Source organism: Empidonax traillii, unplaced genomic scaffold (genome assembly GCF_003031625.1).
Source record: "Empidonax traillii isolate 1590-97213 ecotype Southwest subspecies unplaced genomic scaffold, ASM303162v1 scaffold206:size1282135, whole genome shotgun sequence".
NCBI lineage: Eukaryota > Metazoa > Chordata > Aves > Passeriformes > Tyrannidae > Empidonax > Empidonax traillii.
In genome coordinates, this window is record NW_020955399.1 from 1,213,517 (window position 1) to 1,238,272 (window position 24,756).

General features: G+C 42.7%; 1 protein-coding gene across 2 annotated transcripts; it reads right to left on the bottom strand.

Moving 5' to 3' along the window:
• Window positions 1-1,851: 1,851 nt before the first annotated feature.
• HNRNPU (heterogeneous nuclear ribonucleoprotein U) lies at window positions 1,852-16,031 on the bottom strand. 2 transcript variants are annotated; one of them, XM_027887334.1, is made up of 15 exons: window positions 15,196-16,031; window positions 15,077-15,153; window positions 14,156-14,267; window positions 13,956-14,029; window positions 11,570-11,709; window positions 9,894-9,993; window positions 8,699-8,811; window positions 8,040-8,303; window positions 7,664-7,783; window positions 7,028-7,156; window positions 6,504-6,672; window positions 5,726-5,965; window positions 5,282-5,484; window positions 4,115-4,186; window positions 1,852-3,696 (listed from the first exon to the last, which is right to left on the bottom strand). In XM_027887334.1, exons 1-15 carry the CDS (start codon window positions 15,807-15,809, stop codon window positions 3,643-3,645), a joined length of 2,481 nt encoding a protein of 826 aa, XP_027743135.1. In that variant the 5' UTR covers window positions 15,810-16,031; the 3' UTR covers window positions 1,852-3,642. The 2 variants fall into 2 exon arrangements, with proteins under 2 accessions (XP_027743135.1, XP_027743134.1); XM_027887333.1 differs by having other exon boundaries at window positions 15,077-16,031.
• Between the last annotated feature and the right edge of the window lie 8,725 nt (window positions 16,032-24,756).

Here is a 24,756-nt window from a genome sequence, read left to right on the forward strand (position 1 = left end):
AGAAACACTGCTCTAGTGTTGTGAGAAATTAAGAAAAATACCCAAACTAGTGGCTTACACCAGGAATATTTTTTTAAGTGCAAGTGGCTTGCACTGCATGTGACATTGCCAGAACACTGGTTCATTCTGCTATCTGAAAAACGGGGCACAATGTCTAAAAATGTCTTCACTGATGAAGAGTTATCCCGCAGTAGGCACAGAAAGGAACTTGTGTACAGGCACCACTTACACTGAGCTCCTACACACGTGGCAGCACTGCCAAGTACTCCGTGTGCAGCACAGGAAGCAGTGCAGCATTGGAAGGGCCAGCTCACGACAGCAGAGCCAGGGTTTGCGGGTAGGGATCGCGTATGGCACCCCAGAACCAAAGCCTGGCCTGGCTGTCCCACAGCTGAGTGTGTTTACCAAGTCCTTTGACCCAGGACAGAGCGCCTTGCCAAGACTGTTGCATGTCAGGGAAGCACCTCCCTGTACACAGTGTGTATCCTAGCGACTGTTACTAGCGAAGGCAGAAATACAACTGGAGTTTATGTTTTGTTGTTAAATGAGCGCTTCCTCCCAGGATACCCAGCACAGACCTGACTTCAGTCTGCAGCCAGACGAGTGTGGCCCCCTCACGTGATACAGGGCGGCTAGAGCCTGTTCTAGGATGGGGAATGTCAGCCAGATTGAGCAGACAGGGCTGCAGGGAGAGTGACACCAGCAGCAGTGCTGCACAGGCATCATAAACCACGCTCCTACTGCTACAGAGCCAGGCCAAACGTTCTCCAGGTTTGTACTCCATTAGGAGAAAAAACCCATCTCAGTTAGGAAAAAAGCAAACCTAGTTTGCCCTCCAATATGAAAACCACCCAAAAAACACAAACCCCAAACCCAGCTGTAGGTCAGTGTCTGCGCAGCTGCTGCCAGCAGCACAGCTGCTGTAATCCAGGTACTTTTCTGCATGTAAACAAGCCCTCATAAGCTGCAAGAAATCACTCAGTATGACAGATGGCTCATCCCTCTTGTGTTGGCAGTGTAGAGCTGTGCCTTCCTCACCTTTCTGTAGCCACCAGCCAAGTTTGATATTGTCCTTTTTTAAATGCAAACCACAATTTTTTTTAGCTTTACTGATTTTCTAGGTAATGACTTCTCTATAGAAGCCATTTTCACATGGCAAACCAAATCTCTCTCCTATGAATCATCACAGCTAGACTGAGGTGGTCTCTCTGGGCAGACCCAGGCTGAACACACAGCCTCACACAAGTGCTGGTCTCCACCCTAACGTGACAAATCACGAGCAGGACCTACATGGGACTTTTCTGTGCCCTCTCTGAACTACACGTGCCCCAGTGGTGCAATGTGCTAAAGCTTTTTTGAATTCTGTTTCTTAGAACACGAGCAGCACAGCCAGTGCTGAAATTACCAAAACAGCTTTTGTCATACAGGAGCACTTTTAACAGAAACAAGATACTCCTCTTTCGAGACAAGTGAAAGCACTGTATGTGTGAGAAAGACTTGAAAACACAACATCCCAGACTTTTGAATTAAAATACAAGCTTTACAAGCACATAGTAAGTATAGGCTCTTATATTTCAGTTTAAGACTATATCATTTTATAGAGTACCAAAATAAGCAAAGGATCAGCACTCCATACAAAGTGTTAGTTCTCGTGTAGAGGGTAGAAGGGAGATGGATTTTAATTACACTAAACTTTTTTTTTTTTTCAAGTCTAAAGAAAATTCCATTTCAGCAGAACAGATTTGGGTTTTAATTCCCCAAATTTCTAGTTCATTAAATAGCGTTTAAAGACAATTTACATTTTTTTCATTCAAAGTAAAGGGATGATTTAAAGCAATATTAACAAGGAGGTGGTGCTGTTAATGTTTAATGTCAATATGCATCTGCTATAAAGGCTAGAAGAGCAACACAACTTTATCTTGACTTCTGAAAACTACTAGAAATTGACTAACATTTGACAAAAGTTTGCAGCGCCCACTACACGGACTCCAGCTCTAGGCTGCTGCCAGAGAGCCCCTGCCAGTCCCAACGCTGCCGCAAGGACCCAGCCAGCACAGCCCAACGCCGGCAGTGACACGTGTTCTCGCACGCGCACGCCGAGCCCCACTTACAACGGTTACATCTCTCCCCTGTCTCATGGCATTAAAATACAAGTCAGCAGCTAACATCGCCACTACAATTTTACAGAAGCGTAAAGCTGAACATAATAGCAGTTAAAACAAATTGAAGCTCTCTGTTAAAACTTCATGACAAGCCTCCTTCCCATCCTACTCCCTGTCCAGTCCCTTCCCTAATGTCTATTTTACAATAAAGAGGTTAAGTGGATTTACATGATGCAAGCCAACTCAAAGACTTTTGCCCTATACATATAACCATGTTAAACTGTGAAATTATACATGTGATAGATCTCTAACAGAGCGACCACCAGTTTAGATTTTAAAGAAACACAAGTATTTGAGCATGTACACAGCAGAGTTTTAAACTGTCCAACATTGTCACTTTCATACATTCTCTTCCTCTTTATAGCCTTAAAGGGATTTTAGACCTTGATGGCGACAATCCCAAACAAGAGTAAAATGAATTTATTTTATTGCAAACAAACGTCTATAGAGTTAAACTTCTCCACCCACCTTCTTTAAAGAGAAAAGGAATCAGCAGGCTAAGGAGATACACCCATTTGAGAATTGACATGATTAAAAAATAAGATATAAAATGGGTGACTCACAGTTTCATTAGCTTACAAAATGGTGGAGTAACTACTACAAGCACACTAGGTATACAGTATTTTGTGGGGAAAGAGTTATACAGACACACAGCTAACTTCATATAGATCCCATTAGACAACTGGATTTACAACAAGTTTTGTTTAATAAGAAATGGGCAAAGCCAGCTTCTTTTCAGAATCAAAATGCAGAACAAATGGAAAAGAAATTATGGTGTTGTACCTTCACAAGTTTGAGCCTCCACAAATAAAGCAACCGAGTTTTACAACTTTAAGAGCTTCTACATACACTCCACCTTCACTATTTAGCCCCAGGTTTCTGCTTTGCCCCCAACATCTTAAAGAGTTCCAAGTGTTACAAAAAAGTCCTAGTTATTGCCAGAAACTTTAACCTCCCCCTCCTCCCCTCCCGACCCAAAAGCTTCATAGAGAAGATGGAGTGTAATATGGAGCTTTACATAATCTCATGGTATTTGAGGGCTGCCGAGAAGCCTCCGTTCGAATCTGGTTGCTAACATTGCTATCGTATTGTGACATGACTCACGACTGTTTCTTAGAAATTGGGGGATGGGGAAAAAGGAGAAAATTCTTTAATAAAAAGACACCAGGTACAAAGCAACGTTTTACTTCTGTTGTGGTAAAAAAAAAGTCACATTTTACAGATAAAATGCAGAACCCTGAAATACTGACACATTCTCTTATCGTGCACAATGCTGAGGTTCTCTTACGAATCACTTTAAAACTGCAATTAAAAATGTACAAAAAAAGAAAAGAAAAAAATCAACCCACAAAGCTTCTAAAAAAGGAACCCGCAGGCACTTCCTCTTGTGGAATGTTTAAAAAGTTAGCCTACTAAAGAAAACAGTCGACTTCTTGTGAAGGTTTTGGAGAAATATGTATCAGTTCATTTATTTGGGTATTCAATAATATCCTTGGTGATAATGCTGACTCCATGGCTTCTGACCCCAGAATTGCTGCAATAAAGAATAAATAGTTTTAATCTGCAATCACAAAATCGTTACATTTCTTACAGAAAACAAAACCAAAAACATTTAACAAACATCTAGTTCCCCTGGAACTTGAGAAGATTAAAATCCTCTCCAATAGCAGCAAGTTTCTGAACAACTGAAGGCAGTTAGGAGCTCACTTCACAGCAGTAACGTGACACCAACTACTACATACCATTAAGGCCGTTAAGCCACAGCTGATATTTGATATATCAAGACCATGAAGCCAGATTAAATTTTGCACAGGAAACTATTTATAGTGATATTACCTAGCATTAGAAAATTTTAATATCCAGTTTTGACTACACATCTATTTATTTCAGTCAGCAATCTGAAATATTCAAGTTAAAAAAATCAGTAAAAAGGTAAAGTTGGGACTACTTACACCCTGCTGCCACTGGTTGTAGCCCTGAGATTGGTTTTTGTAGCCACGATTATTTCCCCTTCCTCTGAAGTTCTGCAAGAGGACAACAGCTTTTAACAACTTCATCTATGTGTGTTTTTCAGAAGTGTACTAATATAATCTTAATTTCCACTGAAACACCACATAGCATATAGAAGCTTTCAGATACAGACTATCAGTCCTGGGTTAAAACAAAACAAAAACAAAAAAAACTCTCCCTGAAAACCACTATAATATGAAAAGCCTCCCCTCTCTAAGCAACTCTTTTTCTAACACGGGGCAAGAACATCAGAATTAATAAGCCAGCTCTAACTGTTGTTGCCAGTGGTCTGGAAAGCTGGCTAATCCCGTTTTGACTCACCCTATTTTCAGCTGCTAAACTGCACCAGGACAACTAAAAATACAAGAGCTTGTCTATTTTCAGTTAGGAAAGGCTGTAGTTGCTACAAGGATATGCTATCTGATCAGACAAAAGGATATGGGTCACACAACTGAAAATAGAAGAGCTAGCCCACAGAACTTCAAATAGAAGTTATGGTACAACAAAAGGACATTGATATTAGTAGATAAAATATCGCATTTCTCCTGTTTGTCAGTATTATGCAAACCTGAGCCATGTTTACTGGCTTGGGCTCCATCTGCTGGCTTTTCAGTAATCCAAATTTTTTTCCATTAATTCCACTGATATTCCACCAGGTAAGACCTAGGCTTTACTAGCTGTGGTTGATACCAGACACCGAGACAAAGACTGTGCTGAGTCACTTCCATAAAGTTCCCTAAATATTTGATAAAGATACATCTTGACCCTGAGGTCAAACAACAGTTACTACTATTGTCAGGAGGGAGAGGGGGAGACACCTGACACACAAAAAATCCCAAACACAAGCCTTCACATACATGCCCTAGATAGAAATCTTGGTCTTCAACAGGATAGAGGCACAGCCTTAAGATGGAACCCCCACATCCATATCACTTCTTACATTCAGAGCCCTGGGCACGTGCACTGAACTGGAAAGGCCTTGCAGTGTGGCAGTAGTGTAGTACCACAACCAAGTGTGTGGCCGTTTACAGCCACCAAACCTTTCAAACAACCTCATCCACAATACTGCAGTTCACCCAGTCAATCCCCCCTCCCCACCCAATCATCACCTGGTTGTAGTTCCCCCTGTTGGGCATTCCACCTCTGTTATAGTTTCCTCTGTTTGAGTAGCCACCTCTGCTTGGAAAGACAGGGCCGCGAGGATACGGGTAGCCAATCGCACCGCTGCTGCCACCGCCACCACCGCCACCTCCACCACCTCGCTGAGGCATGTTGCCTCCCCTTCTGTTGTATCCACCACGATTGCCAGGGACTGCAGGGAGAGAGTTACTTCAGGTCTTACGTATTTCCTACACGAAGCCAACAGTGCCATCCAGGACTTAAGACAATTTTCTCATTTAAGAGGGACAATTAACTCTGCACTAAAACATTAAAACCTGCTGAAATTGAAAGCAAGATTCCCACTAAATAATAACTGCACTGCAAGTACTACACCCTTTTTTCCCCTCAGTATCAGCAACCTCCAGAATTCACAGCCTTATTTTTAGGCTCACCTCCTCCTCTGAAGTTGCCCCGCATGTTGAATCCTCCACGTCCTCTCTGACCCCTATTAAACTGATTTTTATTGCTCTTCTTGTTCTTCTTTGAGCCAGTGTTCTGTTTCTTTTCTGGCGGAAGAGCTTTCTTACTTTCTTCTTTGTACTGTTCCAAAAGCTTCTGAGCTTCTTCTTTTTGCAACTCTACATAGATTATTTCATCAAAACATTCTGCTACCTCTGGCAGTGTGAAGTTCCCTATAATTGCAAAAACACTGAGTATTCAGCATCTACATCCAGCTACAATCAAAGCCGCAATTTAACCACCTTTCTCCCATTCTTCCTCCCACCCCCTGCATTCCCTCAAGCACAGGGACAAAATTACATAATTTGAGCATTTAGGAAATGTAACAGTGACAAAAGAAATAAACAGGTCTTCATGGAGTTACCAGTACTGTTCCAAACCTCAAAAACATTCTGCCTGTATCTTTTTTTTTCTTTTATAAGCCTCCACTCAGAATACCAGTTTCTGCCAAGTATATCACTCATATAGGGCACTTTATGCCAAGACAGCTTTGTGCATCTGCATGAAGCGTATCAGCATAACTGAGTAGTGTTAAGGACTGCAGCAGAGGGAACACAATATAGTGTTATCCTACCAAGTTACAATAGTCTTCCAGTTTTGTTTAAGTACAGCTGTTTAAGATAAAGTGATTTTTTTTAGACTTCACGTTTACTTAATCCTTTAAACAGATAGTCAGCATCCTAAAACACAGTATAGGATTATGTTCCATGCCTTTCATTTTGAGAACTGCATGCTCTGGAAGATCTTTTCCCTCCACCTCTGCCTTCTTTTGTGTTCTTTGCTTGTAGTCTTCATCTTTTGGGCAAACAACAACTGCTTTGCGCTGGAAGCCTGCAAACAGGCACATTTTTCTCCTCTGCGCAGCTGCAGACACATTTGTCTGAAAAAAATGCAGTAACTTACTACACGTAGCTGTCATTGTAAGAGTTAAGGAAGTCAACTTATGGTGTATAGACTTCACCTCTACAAGAGCTTGCAATGAAGTTTACAAATAACTGGACATAAAGATGCTGCACAATGCAAAGTTACGAACTCATATCCACGTGTTAAAACACTATTCCTCCCACATCCCATAAATCTAGAGAAGTTCAGACAAGCATTTGTAGTAATATCTCAACTTTGTGTCCCCTGAGCAGTAAGTGAAACTGCTATTACAATGTAACTTTAATCCCAGTTAATTACTACATTACAGCCTATAACAAATTTCCTTAACCGTTTTTCACTGAAGTTTCTACCTGATCCAAAATGAAATTCCGCTTCTTACGAGCTGCAATCTCAATGAACTTCCCAAGACACTGCGGAGCTCTCTGCAACAGTGTGTTAAGTTTCCCAGTGTCTGCCATCTGACGCTTAAAACCTGCAACCTACGGAGAGATTTTCCAGAGTTAAAGTAGTCTTGATACACATGGCGGACATTTCCTTTGCTAACTGTTTTCCACCTCAATTCACGGACTGTTCAATTGAAGGCCATAGCTGCAAACCCATAACTGAAATTCTCAAGCCTCTGTAAGACACAGAGCTTTATAAACAAAGACTCTAGTCGAATCAATACAGTTCAGTTCAAGGTATGCTCATCACAATATGAATTCCAGCTAAACATTCTATTCTGAAAACAGTAACATATAAATAGAAATACGTTAAAGAGTCAACAACAGCTATTTTTTACATATTACCACAAAAAGGTTCAGAATTCTGCTGTGGCACGTACAGATGAGCAGCTCAGCAGGGCAAAAAGACTTTTACCAGTCACTAGCTAACATGTAGCCAGTTTGATACAAAAGAATCCCACAAAAGAATCCCAATCCCCAGAGACCTTGGATTTACACCAAGTCTTGATATATCAAGAAATCAAATGTCGCATTTTCACTTACCATCATTTTGTCCATAATAGTATTTGTCCCAAGAATGTTGTATTTCCCAGGATTTGCTGCTGCATGTTTGGTAACCCATGTAGTCTTGCCAGCCCCAGGCAAACCAATCATCATCACCACCTAAGACAAAAAAGTTCTGTATTTGAGATACTAGTTCAAAAATTTTCTTTAATATGCAACTTAGCCCAGAAAGCCTAATGAATACTGAGAGGGAACGTTGGAGTGTCAGGGGGTGGTGGTGGTAGTGAACAGTCATGGGATACCAAGTATTAAAGCTCCCAAACAACATCCAAGAGTGTGGTGTAATAGTCTGCTTATGTCTGCCACTGCCATGCATCTATTTTAACAACTTTGAGATTATCAAGAAGAAACTTACCTCACAATCTTTCTTTTGCTCAGGTCCCTTTGGTCCTCGGACCCTATCCTCCAGGGGGACCTTCTGGATGAAGGTATACTCTTCAGGAACAGGAAAGTAAGGTTCCTCCTTCTGACCAAAGTTAAACTCAACTGCACAGTTATGGCAGAGAACATGTGGAAAGAGTGGTCGCCCATCAAGAACTTCCTTGCTTATTTTGAATGCAACACCAAGCTCTTGTCCATTCTTGGAATATGAGAGTTCCACTTCATCACCATCAAAATTCTGTTTTTCAGATAAAACATCAGGTTGGATACAATTATCTACTCTGTAGTTATATCAGTCACTTCACAATACTCATTATATTTATTTAACTTCTGTAACACTGCTATATCATAAAGGAACTAAAACAAATTTTATCTTACAATGTGTTACTGCCAATGATCATCTTGTTTAAGATCTGATTTTTTGTTAAAGGTTTTAAAGACATTTGTTTATGAATACAAAATCATGCTGGCAGCAGCCACTGTTGATAATAGCTGCTGCTTCTACCATTTTCCTGTTAAACAACTTGTCTTGCTCCCATGATTTTATGTATTTGCTTTACTGCTTATCACATCAAAGGAGCCTAAAAATTCAAGGATGTTTTTCCTCAAAAGAGAATATAAGTGAAAACTTACAGCAAAACATCCAATCACATCATTTTCATCAAACTTCTCACCAAAGTCTTCAGTCTCACAATTGCAAGTCTTTATTCCTTTTAGAGAATACCCATAAGAAAATTCTTCTTCACCTGAAGAAATAATTTAAACTAATTAAAAACAGGAATTCCCACCTAACTTTTTAGGAATAAGTTACTTTACAGCTACTTATGTAAACTTCAGTTCAGAATATTTTTATTAATGCCAAAAGAAGCTATGACCCCAAACAGTTACACAAGCTCAATTTTCTGCTCAAGAATACTCTCACTTGAGATGGAATGGCAGTGTTTCCTCACCCCAGTTTTAAGAGCCTTACGCTGCTGCTTCCAGATTCATGCTGGCAATAAAGCTGAACTGCCAGATAAAGACATAAGCAAGTATTTTTAAACTGTGAAGACCTCACATTATGCACTGGTATACCTACTGTAACGTAGTCAGAAAGGCTTTCTGAATTTAGTCTCCAGTAGCACTTACCCCTCCCATTTTAAAGGGAGTTTAGCAGACAGTCAGCCTATGCGACAGCTGAGGATGAAGCTGCAAGGAACAAGCTAACAGGAAGTGTCAAACACAAGCACTCAGGTGGAACTTAGGTACTTAACTAGAAAGCTGTTGCTGATGTCAGAACGTACCAACTCATACACATTTCCCACAAAGATGTGTTTCAGCAACAAATATGATCTCTCAATGTTATTATGACCATTTACCGTCTATCTAATGAAGCTGTACTTCTTTCTTTTCAACTACTTTCAGAAATTAGGATTTCCCCTCCCAAGCCAAAAGATTGATAATGGAGTTATCTGTAAATTTTTTTCACTGGTTAAATCTTACACTACACCCTACCCTTGAAGAAAAAAGGGGAAGGGCAGCCCCTGTTTCCACTTATGACACTGCATGTAAAGGAGAAATCCTTATCTTTTTAAGTATTTGATAATGTTCTCCACAAGCCATACCTGACCACTGGAAATTATGTACTCCTTACAAGCCTGAAAACTTAACGGTTTCATCTGAGTCATTTACAGGACATGGTGCGAGGAAGTTTATTACTAGGACCAAATAAAGACTTTTCAGAACACATAGACTACTAAGCTTGTCCCACCTGCTTCAAAAAAAGATTTAAAACTTCAGCCATATTCAGCATACACAACATAAAAGCAATCAAACATTAAAGTCTTACCAAGCAACATTCCACTTGTGTTCAGTGACCAGCCAACTCGCACTTCATGTATGTCAATGTCTTTTGTATACAGGTGTTTAACAGGAATCTTTTCAGTAACCTATTTTTAAATTATTCAGCAAAAGGTAAGTGATATTTATTAGACACTAACAAGATGGAAACACAAAAGGTAGTATTTGGAACCTTTACACATTGGTTAAATCTTTGCTAGGTCTAAGTAATCACCTTCTGCAAAAATAAAACATCCTGAAACCACAAGCCAATGACTAAATAGTTTTATCTCCTGACTTAGCAACGAAGACTGTAGATACCATGTACCTTGATCACTTTGTCAAAGCAGTACCCCTGAGTGGCTCAAAGCCTTAAGTCCTTTTGACACTGTATTAATATCACAAACAAGATGTATACATATTTATAAAAACCAAAAGAACTGCCATAAAGGTGGGATTAACAGTAAATTACACTGCTAAAAAAATATGCAATGGATTAAAAAAAAAATTGCTTTATATAGACTGGGGCAAATATTACACTCATCCCTATTCGCTGCAAGCAGACTTCCTGGGCAAACTGCCAACTTCCAAACAACATAACCAGATTTAAACAAAAAAAAACCCAACAAACCACCTAAAAGCACTGGAAATCTGTAGGCAACCAGCTATTTCTTAACTGCATTTACAAACTTCACCAAATTCAAGTGAAAAACCCACCAGTATCCTACCAGCTTCCACTATTATTCAAGTCATGTGACTGAGGTCAAACGGATTTGAAAGCAAACAGGGCAGTAGTGACATTAATTTCACTTCACTGGCCTCTCAAAGCTAAAGGTACCAACAGACACAGAAATCACTCCATGCAACAGCAAGGAGAACGGGATCACTACTCAGTTCTCATGGTAGGAGTTACATTTTGAAGCTAAAAGGAAGAGGAGAGTAAGCATTTGTGTACACAGGCACATCATATGCAAAGAAGCCTTTAACATGGTTTTAATGTAAAAAAAAAAAAAAATAAAAATCCAAGCTTTGTGCTCCTGTTACTCTTCCATCCCTAAGTTGGAGAAATCAGTTTATTACAAGGCTGATTGCTCTTTCCCGTTTTTAGCCTTCAAGAGAACTTTTGTTCTCAAAATTTAACTACCTGCTAAATACTCACATTCAATGCATCAAGTCAGAGTTAATCATGTCGAAAGGGACCTCTGGAGGCCATCCAGCCCAAATCTCTTCCTGGAGCGAGTTAAACTCAAGGACTAAGTGGAAATGGAAAGGACTGCTGGGATAATTTATGTCCCCTTTTTAAAGAAAAAGTTAAGCTCTCTGTAATCTTCAGAAAGTCCAAGCAAACTTCCGACTAGACAGTATAAAAATTCTGCAAGTGTTGATGCATAAGATGCCAAATAGAATTCTTGGTTAAAAATTGAGACAAGAAGTCTCATTCAGATGAAATCAAGGGGTTTGTGGGGTTTTTTGGGGTTGGTTTTTTTTTTTTTTTGCTGTTAAATGAAAGTTCTTATAATTGAGCCATCTTTTATCAAGAATATTTCACAGGCACATAAGACAAAGCCTTCCCAGAGTGCTGTTCACATGAAGCAATTTTAACTAAGTGCAGAAAATCTGACAAATATAAACAACATTATATTTAAGCATGCAAAACAATCTCCTGTAAGCATCAGTTTAACTCACCTTCATCTCAAAGCAGACTTTGCCTTTAGAAACTCCATAGGAGGCTCTCCCTCCAGCCCAAAGGAAAGCAAAGCTTTCCATGGTCAGAGAGGAAGCACTAAACCGGTCTCTTGAGATTTTAAAATGCAGGTCACAGTTATCTGTTAACATAAAAATCATTCTGTTTACTCTGATTACAAAATAATGCACAGGTGTCCAATTGTATGCATTAAAGGTGACGTCAGCTTTCAAAAGTGATATTCAAGACAAACTGCCAGCAAGTACTGAGCAGCTTTCAGAAAAGCAACTCGCAACTCAACACATGCCTAGATGGAGGTGCAGGCTGAAGCTCAGCATGAAGTCTTAAAAAAAAACAGCTAAGAAGAGCAATTCTTCAAGGTGTTATCTTCACTTTTGTCACCCATTTCCCCTCTATCGTTTCCATCTGCTTAAAAGCCCTTGAATTTCACCTTTATCTACCTACTTGAGTCTTCTTTGTTGATTACCTATTTCTGCCAATACAGAGCAATCTGCATCGTGCTCTTGGCAGTACGTGCTAGAGACTTGTTTCTGAAGTATTCTTACTTATCACCCCCAAATTTAAGGGCTGCTAAGAAGTAAACATGAATGCAAGAATTTTTGAGTCTCTGGTTAATACAGTCATTTAGCGAGTGTCATTAGATTAAGCCAATTAAAATATAGGTGTTTAAGTCAAACACTCTCTGTGCTTAGCCTGAGAGCCTACTTCAGACCACAAACAAGACCTACACTATGAATTCACCAATCACTCTAAGAACTTAAGTGGAACCTTGATTTTACAGGCATCTTCAGAGCTGAACACCATCAAACTCCTAATGAATCTTTTAAGGTTTCAGAAAGACAATGCCAAATGGTAAGATGGGGTGCAGCATCGAGCATTTTAATTCTCCAGAACAGGGAATCCATAGAGGAAGCTCCAAACCTATTTGATCATTACAAAAAAGGTGAAAAAGGAGCAAACAGTGAGTTCTCCTCTAATGTAAAACCTGCATGCTGCCTGAGCACACCAAATGCAGTCTGCCTTGTATTACTGGCAACTGTCATGCACCAGATCTTTTGTTTGCATACAGCCATCCACAACAATATTTGTTTTCCAAGTGTTTCCTCATTAGTACTTCTTTTATTTGTTGTGTGAAAACCAGATTAAATCACACTGAAGAAACCCACCTTTGCATGTTACTTAAAGAACAGGAAATAACAATTTCAAATTACAGCTTCCTTGTAATGCATTTAAAGTCTTTAAGCTACATTTGAATCTTATCTCTAAACAGTTTGTTAACACTTTAAATCACAGTTTGTCCAGTAAGAAAACCTTTCACTAGGAATTATTATTATTCCTAGAAATAGTAATAATTAACAACAGCCATTTACTCAGTCATTACGAAAATCCAAAGCTGCCACAGAGGTGGCTACTCACCAGGTTAGCAGCTAGAAACTTGAGATTTAGTTACCAAAATGTCAAGGATGGCATATTCAGCAGTTTATGTGGTTATAAACTAGCACCTCCTTCCATTTCAAGGCATTTGTTGTGGGAACAAAAGCATCTGGAACTACTAACAAATATGCCAGATAATGCCAGAAGTTAAGCTTTCCTTCCAGGCAAGAATCCAACAAGTTCAAGCACTACTTATTTCAGTTTACTAATATTGCCCTGAGTTCTTATACTTACCCTCAAGAATACAAACGCCAACTCTACTCTTACGGCACATCCCAGTTAATGGCAATGTTTAGAATCTGCCCCAAAAACCCCACCTGCAGGTACTTTTTAACGTCTGTGCTCTGGCAAACAATTCTCTCTGCCTTCCCACTTACACAAACCACCACCCAACCCCATAAACCCCCAGGTTGCACCAATGGGTCACTTTTCAGGAGGCCTTACCAGATTTTGTTAAATTTCTCAGAAGGTGTGAAAGAACACTCCACTGGTTGGTACATAAATAGTGCAACTTATGCAAGAAGCTCAGTTCACCAACCACACTACTGTAACCACCTAAACTACTGATTCTCTACGCTTTCTGAAGCAGTAGTGCTGGACAACTATTTTCTCAAGCTGTTTCCAGGGTGTTCTATGTTCACTCCACATCTGGCCACTCAAGCTTCCATACTAGATAAGAGTTTTGGTTAAGATTTCTTCACAGAACTGTCACCACAGACTTTGCAGGACAACCAAGTTTACTGCTGCTAATATACCTGCATATCCTTCTGATCTCTGTATACTGAAAATGGGTTGAAACACAATTTTTTTTTTTTAGTTACCTGGTAATGAAAGTCAACAAATATATTCTCCCTGCATTTCAGAAAGTGTGGCATTAAGATTATATGTATAACACCACATCTTTCCAGAGCAAAGGAAAGCGTGTCTACTCACAAGTATCAAGACAAACCACTGTGTCATCAAAATGTTCATCTTCTTCTTCAACAGGTGGCTGAGGGGACTTGGCCCTGATAAAACAAAGACCAAACAAAAGATAATAAAGCTACACGTATTATCACAATGCTAAAACAGACACTTTCTGTACTTTACCCCTCCTCATTCACAAAATGCTGCCCAGCATCAAGTCTGTTTACCTGCTATACTTATTTTCCTCAATGTATTCGAAATATCCACGGCCATGGTCTTCACGTGGTCTTTTCACTCCTCTCTTCTTCTCACCAGGTTTTTGTTCCATTTTACCATCTCCTGAAACAAAATCAGTGATTCATTTTAATTTTGTTTTTATTTTATGAGGAATAAAATCTATCCGATGGCTACAAGCTTGTTAGTTATAAGAACCTACAGCATAGAAAAAGCAATAATATCCTAAAAAAGAGTCTTGCTTTTTTATTATGATAAAACCCCGAATCTCGAATTTTCTCGAGAGACTCAAAATCTGTCGTGGGTCAGAAGTGATTTAGCAGACGGATATGGCCAGTACATCACGCAGCAGCCGGTACGGCCGTCGATGTTAAGATCCCCACGGAAAAGCCAGAAAAATAAAGTTTAAAAAATGAAAGGACCAAAAAAAGAAAAAAAAAAAAACCAGACCCGCCGCGACACCGCACCCCCATCCTCCCCCCCGCGGGGACAGCGGGACATTCCCGTCCGCTCGCAAGGGCACGGCGCGATCCGCACGACTGCGCCTCCTCCCGGTGGGCCGCGGGCGGGAGCCCCAGGGCAGGAATTCCTCCTCCTCCTCCCGCCTCCATTGTACCGCCGGGCCTTCCCAGCGCCATCCCCTGCGCCCAGACAGGAAGTGACGTCACGCGCGCCGCGCGCCCCCCGGCGCACAATGCGCAGCGCGCCCCAGCGGCCCCTCGGCCGCCCCTCCCCCACGGCCCCTCCCCCGCGCGGCCCCCCCCGCCGGCCCGCACGAGGCGCGGGGCCGCCAACGGCCTCCTGCGCGCGCCCCGGAAGCCGCCCCCCCACACACACCCCCTGCGGGCAGCCCCGCCATGGCGGGCGGGGGGGGGGGGATGGGATTAATGGCCACCCCCCCCGCGCTCACTCACCCCCGGCGCCCTGAGCCCCGGGGCGGCCGCCGCCGCCTTCCGCTTTCTTCTGCTGCTGCTGCTGCTTGGCGGGGCCCGCCGGGCCGGAGGCAGCGGCCGCGGCGGGCCCCGAGGCGTCCCCGGCGCTCTTGCCCGGGGCTTCCTTGGCGGCGGCGGCGCCGCGCGGCGGGAGGAGCGGCGGGGGCTGCTGCAGCTGCTGGGGCTGTGGCGGCTGCTGGTCGCCGTGCCCGTTGGCGTCTCCGGGCACGGCCTCCTCCTCGTCGGCCAGCTCGTCCTCCCCCTCTTGGAATCCCTGGTCGTCGCCGTTCTCATCCTCCTCCTCCTCCTCTTCCTCCTCCTCGCCGCCCGCCTCCTCCTCCATGGGGCCGCCCCCGGCCCCCGCCCGCTCGCCGTTCTCCTCGCCCAGCTCCATGGCGTCGCCATCGGCGGCCTCCAGCCCTTCCTCGTCGTCGTCCTCCATGGCGGAGGCCGCGGCCTGGCCGGGGCCTCCCCCCTGGCGGAGCTGCGCGGCGCCTCCGCCGCTCTCGGCCGCCTCCCCCTCCACGCTGCCGTTGCCGGGCTCGGCCGCGCCGCTGGCAGGGCCGCCCCCGCCGGCCTCCTCCTGGTCAAGCGCGGCCTGGAGCCGCTCCATGAGCTCGGCCTTGAGGCCCTTGTCGGAGAGGCGCCGCTTTTTCAGCTCCTCCTTCAGCTCCGACACCTTCAGCTTCTTCACGTTCACGGGCGAGCAGCTCATGGCGGCGGCGCTGGCGGCTCGGTCCCTGGGCGGCGCGCGGGCGGCGGCGGGCAGGGACGGTCGGGCGGCTCTGGCTGTGCCTGCGGAGTGTGGGTGCCCCGGCGGGCGGTGGGAGCGGGCGGGAGGCGCGGGGGGCCGGTGCGGCTGCGGCGGCTGCGGGAGCTGCGGAGCGGGACCCGCCTGGCGCCAAATCCTTTCACCGCGAGCTCGCGAGGGAGACGCGCCTCGCGGGGCCGCGCACGCACCGCCGCCGCGCGCGCGCCGCCCCGCCCCGCCCCCGCGCACGTAGGCCCTCCCGCGCTACCGTAACCACCCTGTTACCGTAAATGCCCGGCCGAGCGCAGCGGGACCCGCCGCCCCTCTCCTGGCGGCGGAGTCACCGACACGCCGCTCCCGCACGCCGCCCCCGCTCGGGACCGCGAGCCAACCCAGCGCCCGCTCGCTGACGTGAGGCCACGGCCCGACCGAAATGCCCCCCGCCTCGCAGCGCTGCGCCCTGCTTCCCCTCGCTCCTCGGCGCCCATCTCGGGCCTAGTCCCGCACCATTTATTGCGCAGAGCCTTCGAAAAGGGGCACTGCCGCCCGAAATAGCTCCCCTGGCACAGCCCCGCTAACGCGGTTATGTAAGGGCAGGAGCGGGGCGAGCGACCCGAGCACCGGGAGGAAGCGGGCGCGGGGCTGACCCTAAAGCAGAGCCCGGCGATAACAAAGGTTCGCGAGTGCCTCAGCCGGGGCTCGGCACAGAGCCCGCCCGCCAACCAACACCGCTCAGCTTTCCCTCCTGTCCCCCACCCCCCTCTGCGCAGCATTAACTGGGGGCTCTCCCCAGCCACCCAAGTGGTACAGTGGTTGAATTTTGGGTTTTTCCAATTCAGTCAGAACTAACATGAGAACTAACAGCGGAGAGGATTTCGCCTGAACAGGAAAGCAGCACTGATCTACGACTCGGCTTCCTTAGGGAGCAGGAATCAAAAACTAATTTTCCCTTGCAGGAAAAGGAAAGCAAGTCAAACCATCGGTATGAGGCGCAACAGAAGGGAAGGCGTGTTTGGCACGAAGTTTCCTTGTGTTGGTGCACATCGCGTGGCCTCCTGAACCAGAACAAATTACTTTTACCTGCCCCGAGAGGAAGGGAGGAGAGACAAGGAAGCCACTCTTTTAACCACACAAGAAAAGGGCTCTTTCAAGCACATACAGGCACACACTGCTCTCTCCTCAGTCAGGCTACATCTATTGGGAGGAAACACGACTCAGTCAGCAAGGTTAGCTCAACCCAGCGCTACAGAACAGCTTGCTGGAACTGAGACAGGACGAGATGAAATATGTACAGATGAGAAAAAGGTTGCCAGAACCTTTCCCTTACTATAAGTGCAAGTGAGTAGATTTTATCTCAGTCCAGTAGGTCGGAGTCATCTCAACAGGGGAAGAAAAGGGTAAGAGTGCATCAGTGCAAGGGAGAGGTTAGTGTGTGAGGAAGCTGTGCTACTATAAATCATTACCTTTGTTCATTTCTTCATGAAAGAACTCTCTTAGCTAGTCTGCTGAGGAATCCTTGATGTATACTTTTCTGCCAAGGTGGCAGCAAAAGTAAACAGAGATCACCTTAGTAATATTGCAAGATTACTGACTAAAACTTACAGATAGCTCTGTATTAATTTAGATGTCATCTGCCTGTCCAACCTCCATGGGTTTTTTTGTATGTAAACAAATTTAAACAGAAAAGACATCATTAAGTCTTTCTGATTTCTATTATATCGGAACCTCAGACTGACCTCTACATTTAGACCTTGATCTGGCATAGCCCTTTTCACATGTTCAGCCATGTTTCTGGAAGAGCCTAATCGACCTGTCTGCAAACTTTATAGACTGATAGAGTGTTTTAGGCCAGCTTTGGATTCCTAACCCTTGCCTTTAAGTAGCACATCTGCACACATTCACAGCACCTGTGTATTAGAAAACACCTAATTCAGAATCACTCCAGAGCTGCAGTCCTAACATGTAATCCCATTCCTAAACAATGTCATGTCTCCCTGCTTCAGTAACATGCTCATACTGCTTTATACTCCTGTTACCATGGAGAAACAAAACAGCTAACAGCTTTGAGGCACATGGAGAGATTTCTTATCCTAAAGCATTCAAGCCTGTTTATAAAGGCACAAGTGCATAAAGTCAAAATCATATTCCTCTCTCTACCCCCCAGAAATTTAGCACTACTAACCTTTTTTTTTTTTTTAAGTTATTACAGCTATCTATTTATTGAACCACTTAGAAGGCTAAACATATTTTTAAAGGAGATTAATTCGTACCATCATAGTACGGCTAATGCTTATTATCTAACCACACACACTTAACTATCAAACAAGTGTAGCAGGACTGTTTTCAGACTACAGTTACGTTACCTATTATTATAGAAGTGAGAAATTTCAGTTGATTTTCAGATGTCAGGTGATTCAACTGTAAATAATAAATTGTAAATAAATAGTTGCAAATAATCGTCAAGCTAACAAAATACACGGATAACTGAAATAGATGTATATATACAAAACCTGAATGACTGCCTCTCAGTACAAAAAAAAAATATGTTTAAGTTAAATACATATTTCTTACATATCTGTGCATGGGAAAAGAATCTAAGATACTCCCCTGTCCTCTTTGAGTCCTGTGTTTCAGGAGTTTGCCTTTTCCTTATTCATACTTTGAAGAAGATAAATGAGTTAGAGGGATATTGATGCCCAGAAAAAGGGGCAGGTGAACAAAACTGCTCAGAGACAGAGTTTTAGTCCATGAGCAGCAGGTATTCCAGATGTTCCTTCTCTCCTAATTGCTGTATCCTCTCTTAATTCAGATAGTAAATAGATGCCTCAACTCTGCTTTTCACAGGCCATGCAGATAAATAGATGCCAGCCATGTCAAAAATGAGTGTTTGGTAATGCAAACTCCTGAAACAAGAAAGTTCTAGAAGAAAGAACATTAACCTTTAATTTGCAAAGCTGCTACTTGTATGATGATGGCCACGTGAAAAACAAAACATCATTGCTGATAACCAAAAGTACGCCTCCATGAAAATTGTGTTCTGTCTCAAAATATATATATATATAAAAATCTTCCTTTCCATTCAAATTAGAAGTGACATATCCCCATATGCAATCCTATGCACTTTTTACCATCAGATAACGTTTTCCTCCTAACTGTTTTACTTTCTAACCTAAACTGTTCTTCTCTCTAAACCAGTCTCCCCTCTCAAATGCAATTTGGGATCCTCCCTCTGAGACTTGGCCCTTCAACAGATCCCTTGCTCTGGTTTCCCTCACTTCTTTAGCTTTAATTAGTTGATCTCTTCACCTTTAATGTTCTTCCCATTATGCACCCTTAGTCCTTCCAAATCTCTCTCCTCCAGTTTGCCAAGAGCAGTCACAAAGCGGTAACAAAAAGAACATCAGGCTTTCAGGAGGGGACTGAAGTCTCAAGAGTCCATCCCACCTGAGTTTTGAACCTTTCTATACACCGTCAGTGTTGCAGGGGAATCTTTCCCTGTTCTGTTCTCTTATAGGCCTTGTCTGTCCCTTTCTGGCTTTTCTTCTCATGCTTTACCCTATGTCTAACCATCACTGAACCATGTTCTTGGTCTCTTGCCTGTCCTTAACCCATCTACCCTCAATTAATATTGCCTTCAGAGTTCCATATTCACCACATCGTTACTTTAAAAGAGAATATCATTCTTGCAATACTCTGCTGCCTTTTATGATAGCAAGCAGCATGTGGACCAAGTCTTTTTCTTTCTCCCTTTTCATCTCTCCTTGCTAAATCTTCATCAATCATTATTAGAGCCGGTCAGAAATTTTCAGACATTTTTAAAGTGCTAATTTGTCACAAGTGAGGTTGCATGACAAAGGGTCAGTTCTGATGATTCCTTAGCCCAGAGAAACCCCCTATCTATATATCTCCATAGGCAGGCTCTATCTGTAGAGGATATCTTTAGGCTCTATCTGCCATGAGGTTGGGAGTTTGCTTTGGAGAAATACCACTACCCTTGCCATGACATGCACTACTGTTCACTATCAGGGTCAGGATGCTGAACTAGACTGACCTTGCCTTAAACTATCTATAATCTCTCCAAGACATTTTAATATCAAAGGAGTTCAATTTGTCTCAGAAATGAGGTGGTCATATGTCACACCCAGGCCTATTATTTGCAAAGGAACTAGATCAGTCAGGTCCTGAGGACACTTTCAGACCTAAGGGTAGTTACTGCCTAATTACAAGTAGATCTAACAGCGTTCAAGGGACTGAAATTCAGCTTTCCTGGCACTGGTTAGTCAGTCCTCCTCCACAGCACCTTTCTCTTACTACACTTCCTGGGCCTCCATGTGGACTGTCAGTCCTGATGCTATTTTGTTTTTCCTTTGTGGGATGAAGTACTTGAACAACCCCATCAAGCAGAAGTACTGCAAAGCTACACTGGGACATCACAAATTAGCAAACCCACGTTTGTCACAGTTTAAAGGGCAAGCGCTCACTGACCCCATAGCAACAAGAATCCCTCTTTCTCCCTTTTCAAGAAGTAAATTTTCTTACCAAAAAAAAAAAAAAAAGCCAAAACCCAAGCCCATGAGTTTCACAGTTTCTCAATTCAGAGCATTCTAAGACTTACAGCATTTAAGCCTGGCCTTGGAAAAAAAGGGCTGCATTCTCCAACATAAAAGCCAGGATTCATTTGGCTTTATTCAGAACCATACAGAAGTTTACTGACTACACAATTCTTGAGTGTTGCATATGAACTAGTTCATAAGAAGATATTCAGCTCCACAAATCAGACATCTGCAGTTCCTTAAGATTTTTTTGTAACTTGCCGCATATACACATTCACTAGAGTGGAGCTGTGAACTCTGGAAATTTAGACAGACTAAACTCCTCTGCACAGCAGTCAGTCTGTGAAAGAGGAGGTAGCATTGTAAATCAGCTTCCAAAAAATACAGTTTTCTTGCGAGAAGACAGCGTGAAACAAGCATTTCAAGAGAGTATAAATTAATCTCTCTAAGGGACTATTAAAACAATCATAAGTAGGTTTGCAGTTGAGCTCCAGTGTACCTTTCTGCTCATTTATGAAGACACACATGGTCAATACACGTAACTAAACCCAAATAATCATGGAAGACAGATGCAAAAAGTGCAGGTGGACAGGACATTTCACAGTAGGCAGCCAATTTATCAGCTCTTGCATGATACAACTTTTCTGTTCAATCTGACTTTAAAAAAAAAACAACGCCCACCAATGTCCAGATTACTATCTTTTTGAGTTGTTTTTCCATCATGTTCTGGTACTCTACACCCTCTGTAGTACACACAGTATACACCCTATCATAATTTTACTCTTTAAACCTCTTCCATACATCTTTCTTTTTCCCCTCTTGAGATGTTTTGGTCAAAGAAGAGAAGCAGCCACACACTTTTTGTGGCACCAGAGCACTGCCAGCTCTTAGGCCATTTCATCTGTCCCCTCAGTTCACAAAGAATGGCTTCTACAGATTGGGAAGCCTGTGCTACACAAAATCCCATAAGCGGCCTGGAACTTATAAGAATATTTTATGCTAACAAAAGGTACCACCATGGTCCAATTGCATATCTTAAATCTGTGCAGGGCAAAACCAAGTAAGCAAACTATTTTTGAATATTCATTAATCCATTACTTGTTCGCTTATTGTTTTGAAGTTCTACAGCATCAAGAGAACTACATGCAGAGAGAAGCAGTAACTCAAACTTCTCTGCAGCACTGCTTTCTATATAGGAAAATTGACCAGCAAATAAAAAAAAAAAAAAAAAAAAAAGCAATAAAGGGGGAAAAAAGTTAGGTGCCATGTAGCTTTCCCTGTTTAGGCACTGCTCTGGCAATCCTACAAGGCAGCTGGTAAAAAATCCTGAGGTCGCTAAGCAGACTCCTAAGCACCAGAAAATAACTTGGAAAGTACAAAACTGCCTTTCCCCAGAGTCTTGGTCTTTGGAAGCAGTATCCCAAAGTCCAGCTCTGTTAAACCTCAGAAGAAGTCAGCTCAGAGAAAAAAATTAAAATCCCTTCATACAGAGAGTGAGAAAAGGAAATGGAGCCTTTTTCTTTCTGCCCACTCACCTCCCATCACACATGCATGGGCTCAGGAAAATACACAAAAACTAGTTACGCACCAGGGAACAGCAGCTCAAGCAGTGGCAATGCTTAAAGACTGTAGCAATATCATCTTTAAATCAAAAAATATAGACAAGCAGGATAAAGAAAAAGATCAGAAGTTTGGTCAGTTGATTCTTTTCAGGAAACTGCATTTTATCCAGCTGAGTTAACCTCGCAGAATGCCCCCTGGAAAGAAAGTCATTTTGTCGTAGACTGCTCTTTAACCCGCTCTGCTGGAGCACATTTGCTCAGCCTTTCTTTTTTTTTTTTTTTTTTTTCCAATCTGAGAAGAACCAGCCTCATTTCATATGACAGACTTAGGCACAACAGAAACTTTTTTGGCAACACAGCAGAGTAACTGCTAGCAATCAACTACAGGTTTTCCTAGGAAAGCATCAAAAAACTCAGTTCCCTGCAAACTAAGAACAATTATTTGACAATAAGCATCAGAGGAAAAGCACTGTCACCTAACCTTGCTGTCCAGCATCCATAGGCTAAGGATAATCCCGGGAGCTCACCCTGGCCAGAAAGCGGGCAGCCTTTCCAGCAGGTATTATAAACCACAGCCAGGTATCCCATCAGGTCACGCTGCTTTAAAGGAACAGTGCCAGCAAAGCCATGGGGAGGAAAAGGGGCAAAAGTTTTCTAGAACCTTTCTGCTAATCCAAGAGTTAACAAGCTCTAAAAGTATCCAACCGAAATTTTCTGATAGGAACGTAAAGCAAGCTATCGTTTTAAGTAACATCAGGCCATCATGTTTTGTGCAGTGTCCTGAATTATCAGTATTTGCAATAGAGGGCTCTCAATCCTACAGCTTTTAAAACGTCCCAGGACCCATGTGACTCTGCTGAGTTCATTTCAGGGTCAGGGCCTCAATGAGATTCTGGATTTTATGAATTCTTTTTCATACAAAAGAAAACAAAACTGCCTGGCAGTTTCTCTGTGAGACAAGGCATCTGCACTTGTTTCTCCTGCTTTGCACACCAGCAAAGTAAGAGATCCTCAACAGCAACAGTTAAGAAAGTAAGAAGCAAGGTGAGCACAGCATGCCAGTCTTAACAGGGAACTGTTTTAAGAATACTGTTATCACAGACAGGATAGTGTTTCTGAAATTAAATAAGAGCTGGTTGCTCTTTGACAACAGTGAGCTTGTCTATTATTTACAAACTTGAGGAACTTATAACCAAAAGTATTATTAAAAAGGACTGAAAACAGGCATGCACTTCAAGCACAAATCTCACATCTTCAAAAGAGAGAAGAATCAGATTGTCCACAGTATCTAGAAATTTTTTATTTATCACCATTATATTTCACATGGGAAAGTCTCAGATGCTTTAGTTATGGATAGCACTGTGAAATCATAATATACTGACACAAAAAAGGCAATTAAGAGTAAAAGAAAAGAAAACAAAACCAAAACCTGACAAAACACTTGAAAAAATAAGCAATTACATGAGAAAATAATGTTATAAGTGTTCAGCTTTAAAGGAAATTAATGCAGAATATTCAGATGGGAAATCTTTAAATGAATGTTTAAAACCAGCTTTTTTCCTTTATCCTCTGTTTCTTCTCTGAAGCTGATCTCATCACAAAAGCCAACATGTTGTTCTCAGTAGATAGCACATATGCTCTCTCCAGCTTCTAGATATTAGCACTTTTATTCTTGATTTCCAAGTGACAATGTAAGTGATTAATTCTGTGCAATTATTTGTGATCACAAAGTTGACAGAAAAAAGGGCTCTTACAAGCTAGTTTTGTCTGTGAAATCCTATGCTTAATATAAAACAAGCTCTTATCTGCTGCAATCCACCAGGCTACTGAATGATGTGGGGAGGATGGAAAAAAGAATTTGATGATGGATCTGTTAAAAGCAGAAGATACCTTCCCAGCCACTGACTTGCTGCTAATGGCGCTGGCCCCTTCAAAACCAACCACACCTTATGCAGATGAAATGCCAGGCCTGGAGCTTTGAGTAATCTGTGAATTTATGGAGCTCATCCCCACCCCTGCATCCTTTTTAACTCTGATATTACTGAAGATTGTCTCTACTGAGAAAAAGAGTATTTACTTCTTACAAAGTCTCAAATCAGAGATTCTCCTCTGTGTTTCTCATTTCTCAAATCTATGGGGAAGCCAATAGCTTTAGGCTGATAACTTTATACATTCATATTTCATGGCAATGAATATAGGTTGGAAAGTGATATAAACAGAGCTCTGAAAATCGGTTTCTTGCTTCTATTACTGAATCAAAGTAATCCTGCAAAGACAAAACCCCTCTTTTATTCCTTTCTGTGTCATATTTACTGAAGAGGTCTTTGATCCTCTGTTACTTTGGAAGACTGGACTTCTGAAAATATACTCAAAAAATTGGCTGCTAGAGTTGTTTAGGAGAACAAGAGGTTCTCAGACTTGTCAAATTTTAGATCAGAAGAATCATGTGTATCTCCATGGTTACCAGATCAGTTTGTGAGCATCCTGGCAGATTTCTGATAGCCATTTTGGAAGGTTTCATAGATAAACTGCTTAGTGAAAAGACTACTGTAGCCATGCAGGCTTGCTGGGGAGACCAAGGGAGGTTGGACCAGACAACCCCATTGGTGGTCTCTTCCAACCTTAACCGTTCTGTGATTCTGTGAAGGCTGTATATATCTGACCATCCGTTAGAAAGGAGAACATGTTGCTGCACCACCTTGTTATTCAACCTTGTTAACCTTGCTGGTGTCACGGCTAGAGATCAACAAAGTGGTTGGTTTAGTGTCTTGTGATCTGGCCATTGTGAGTCTGTCT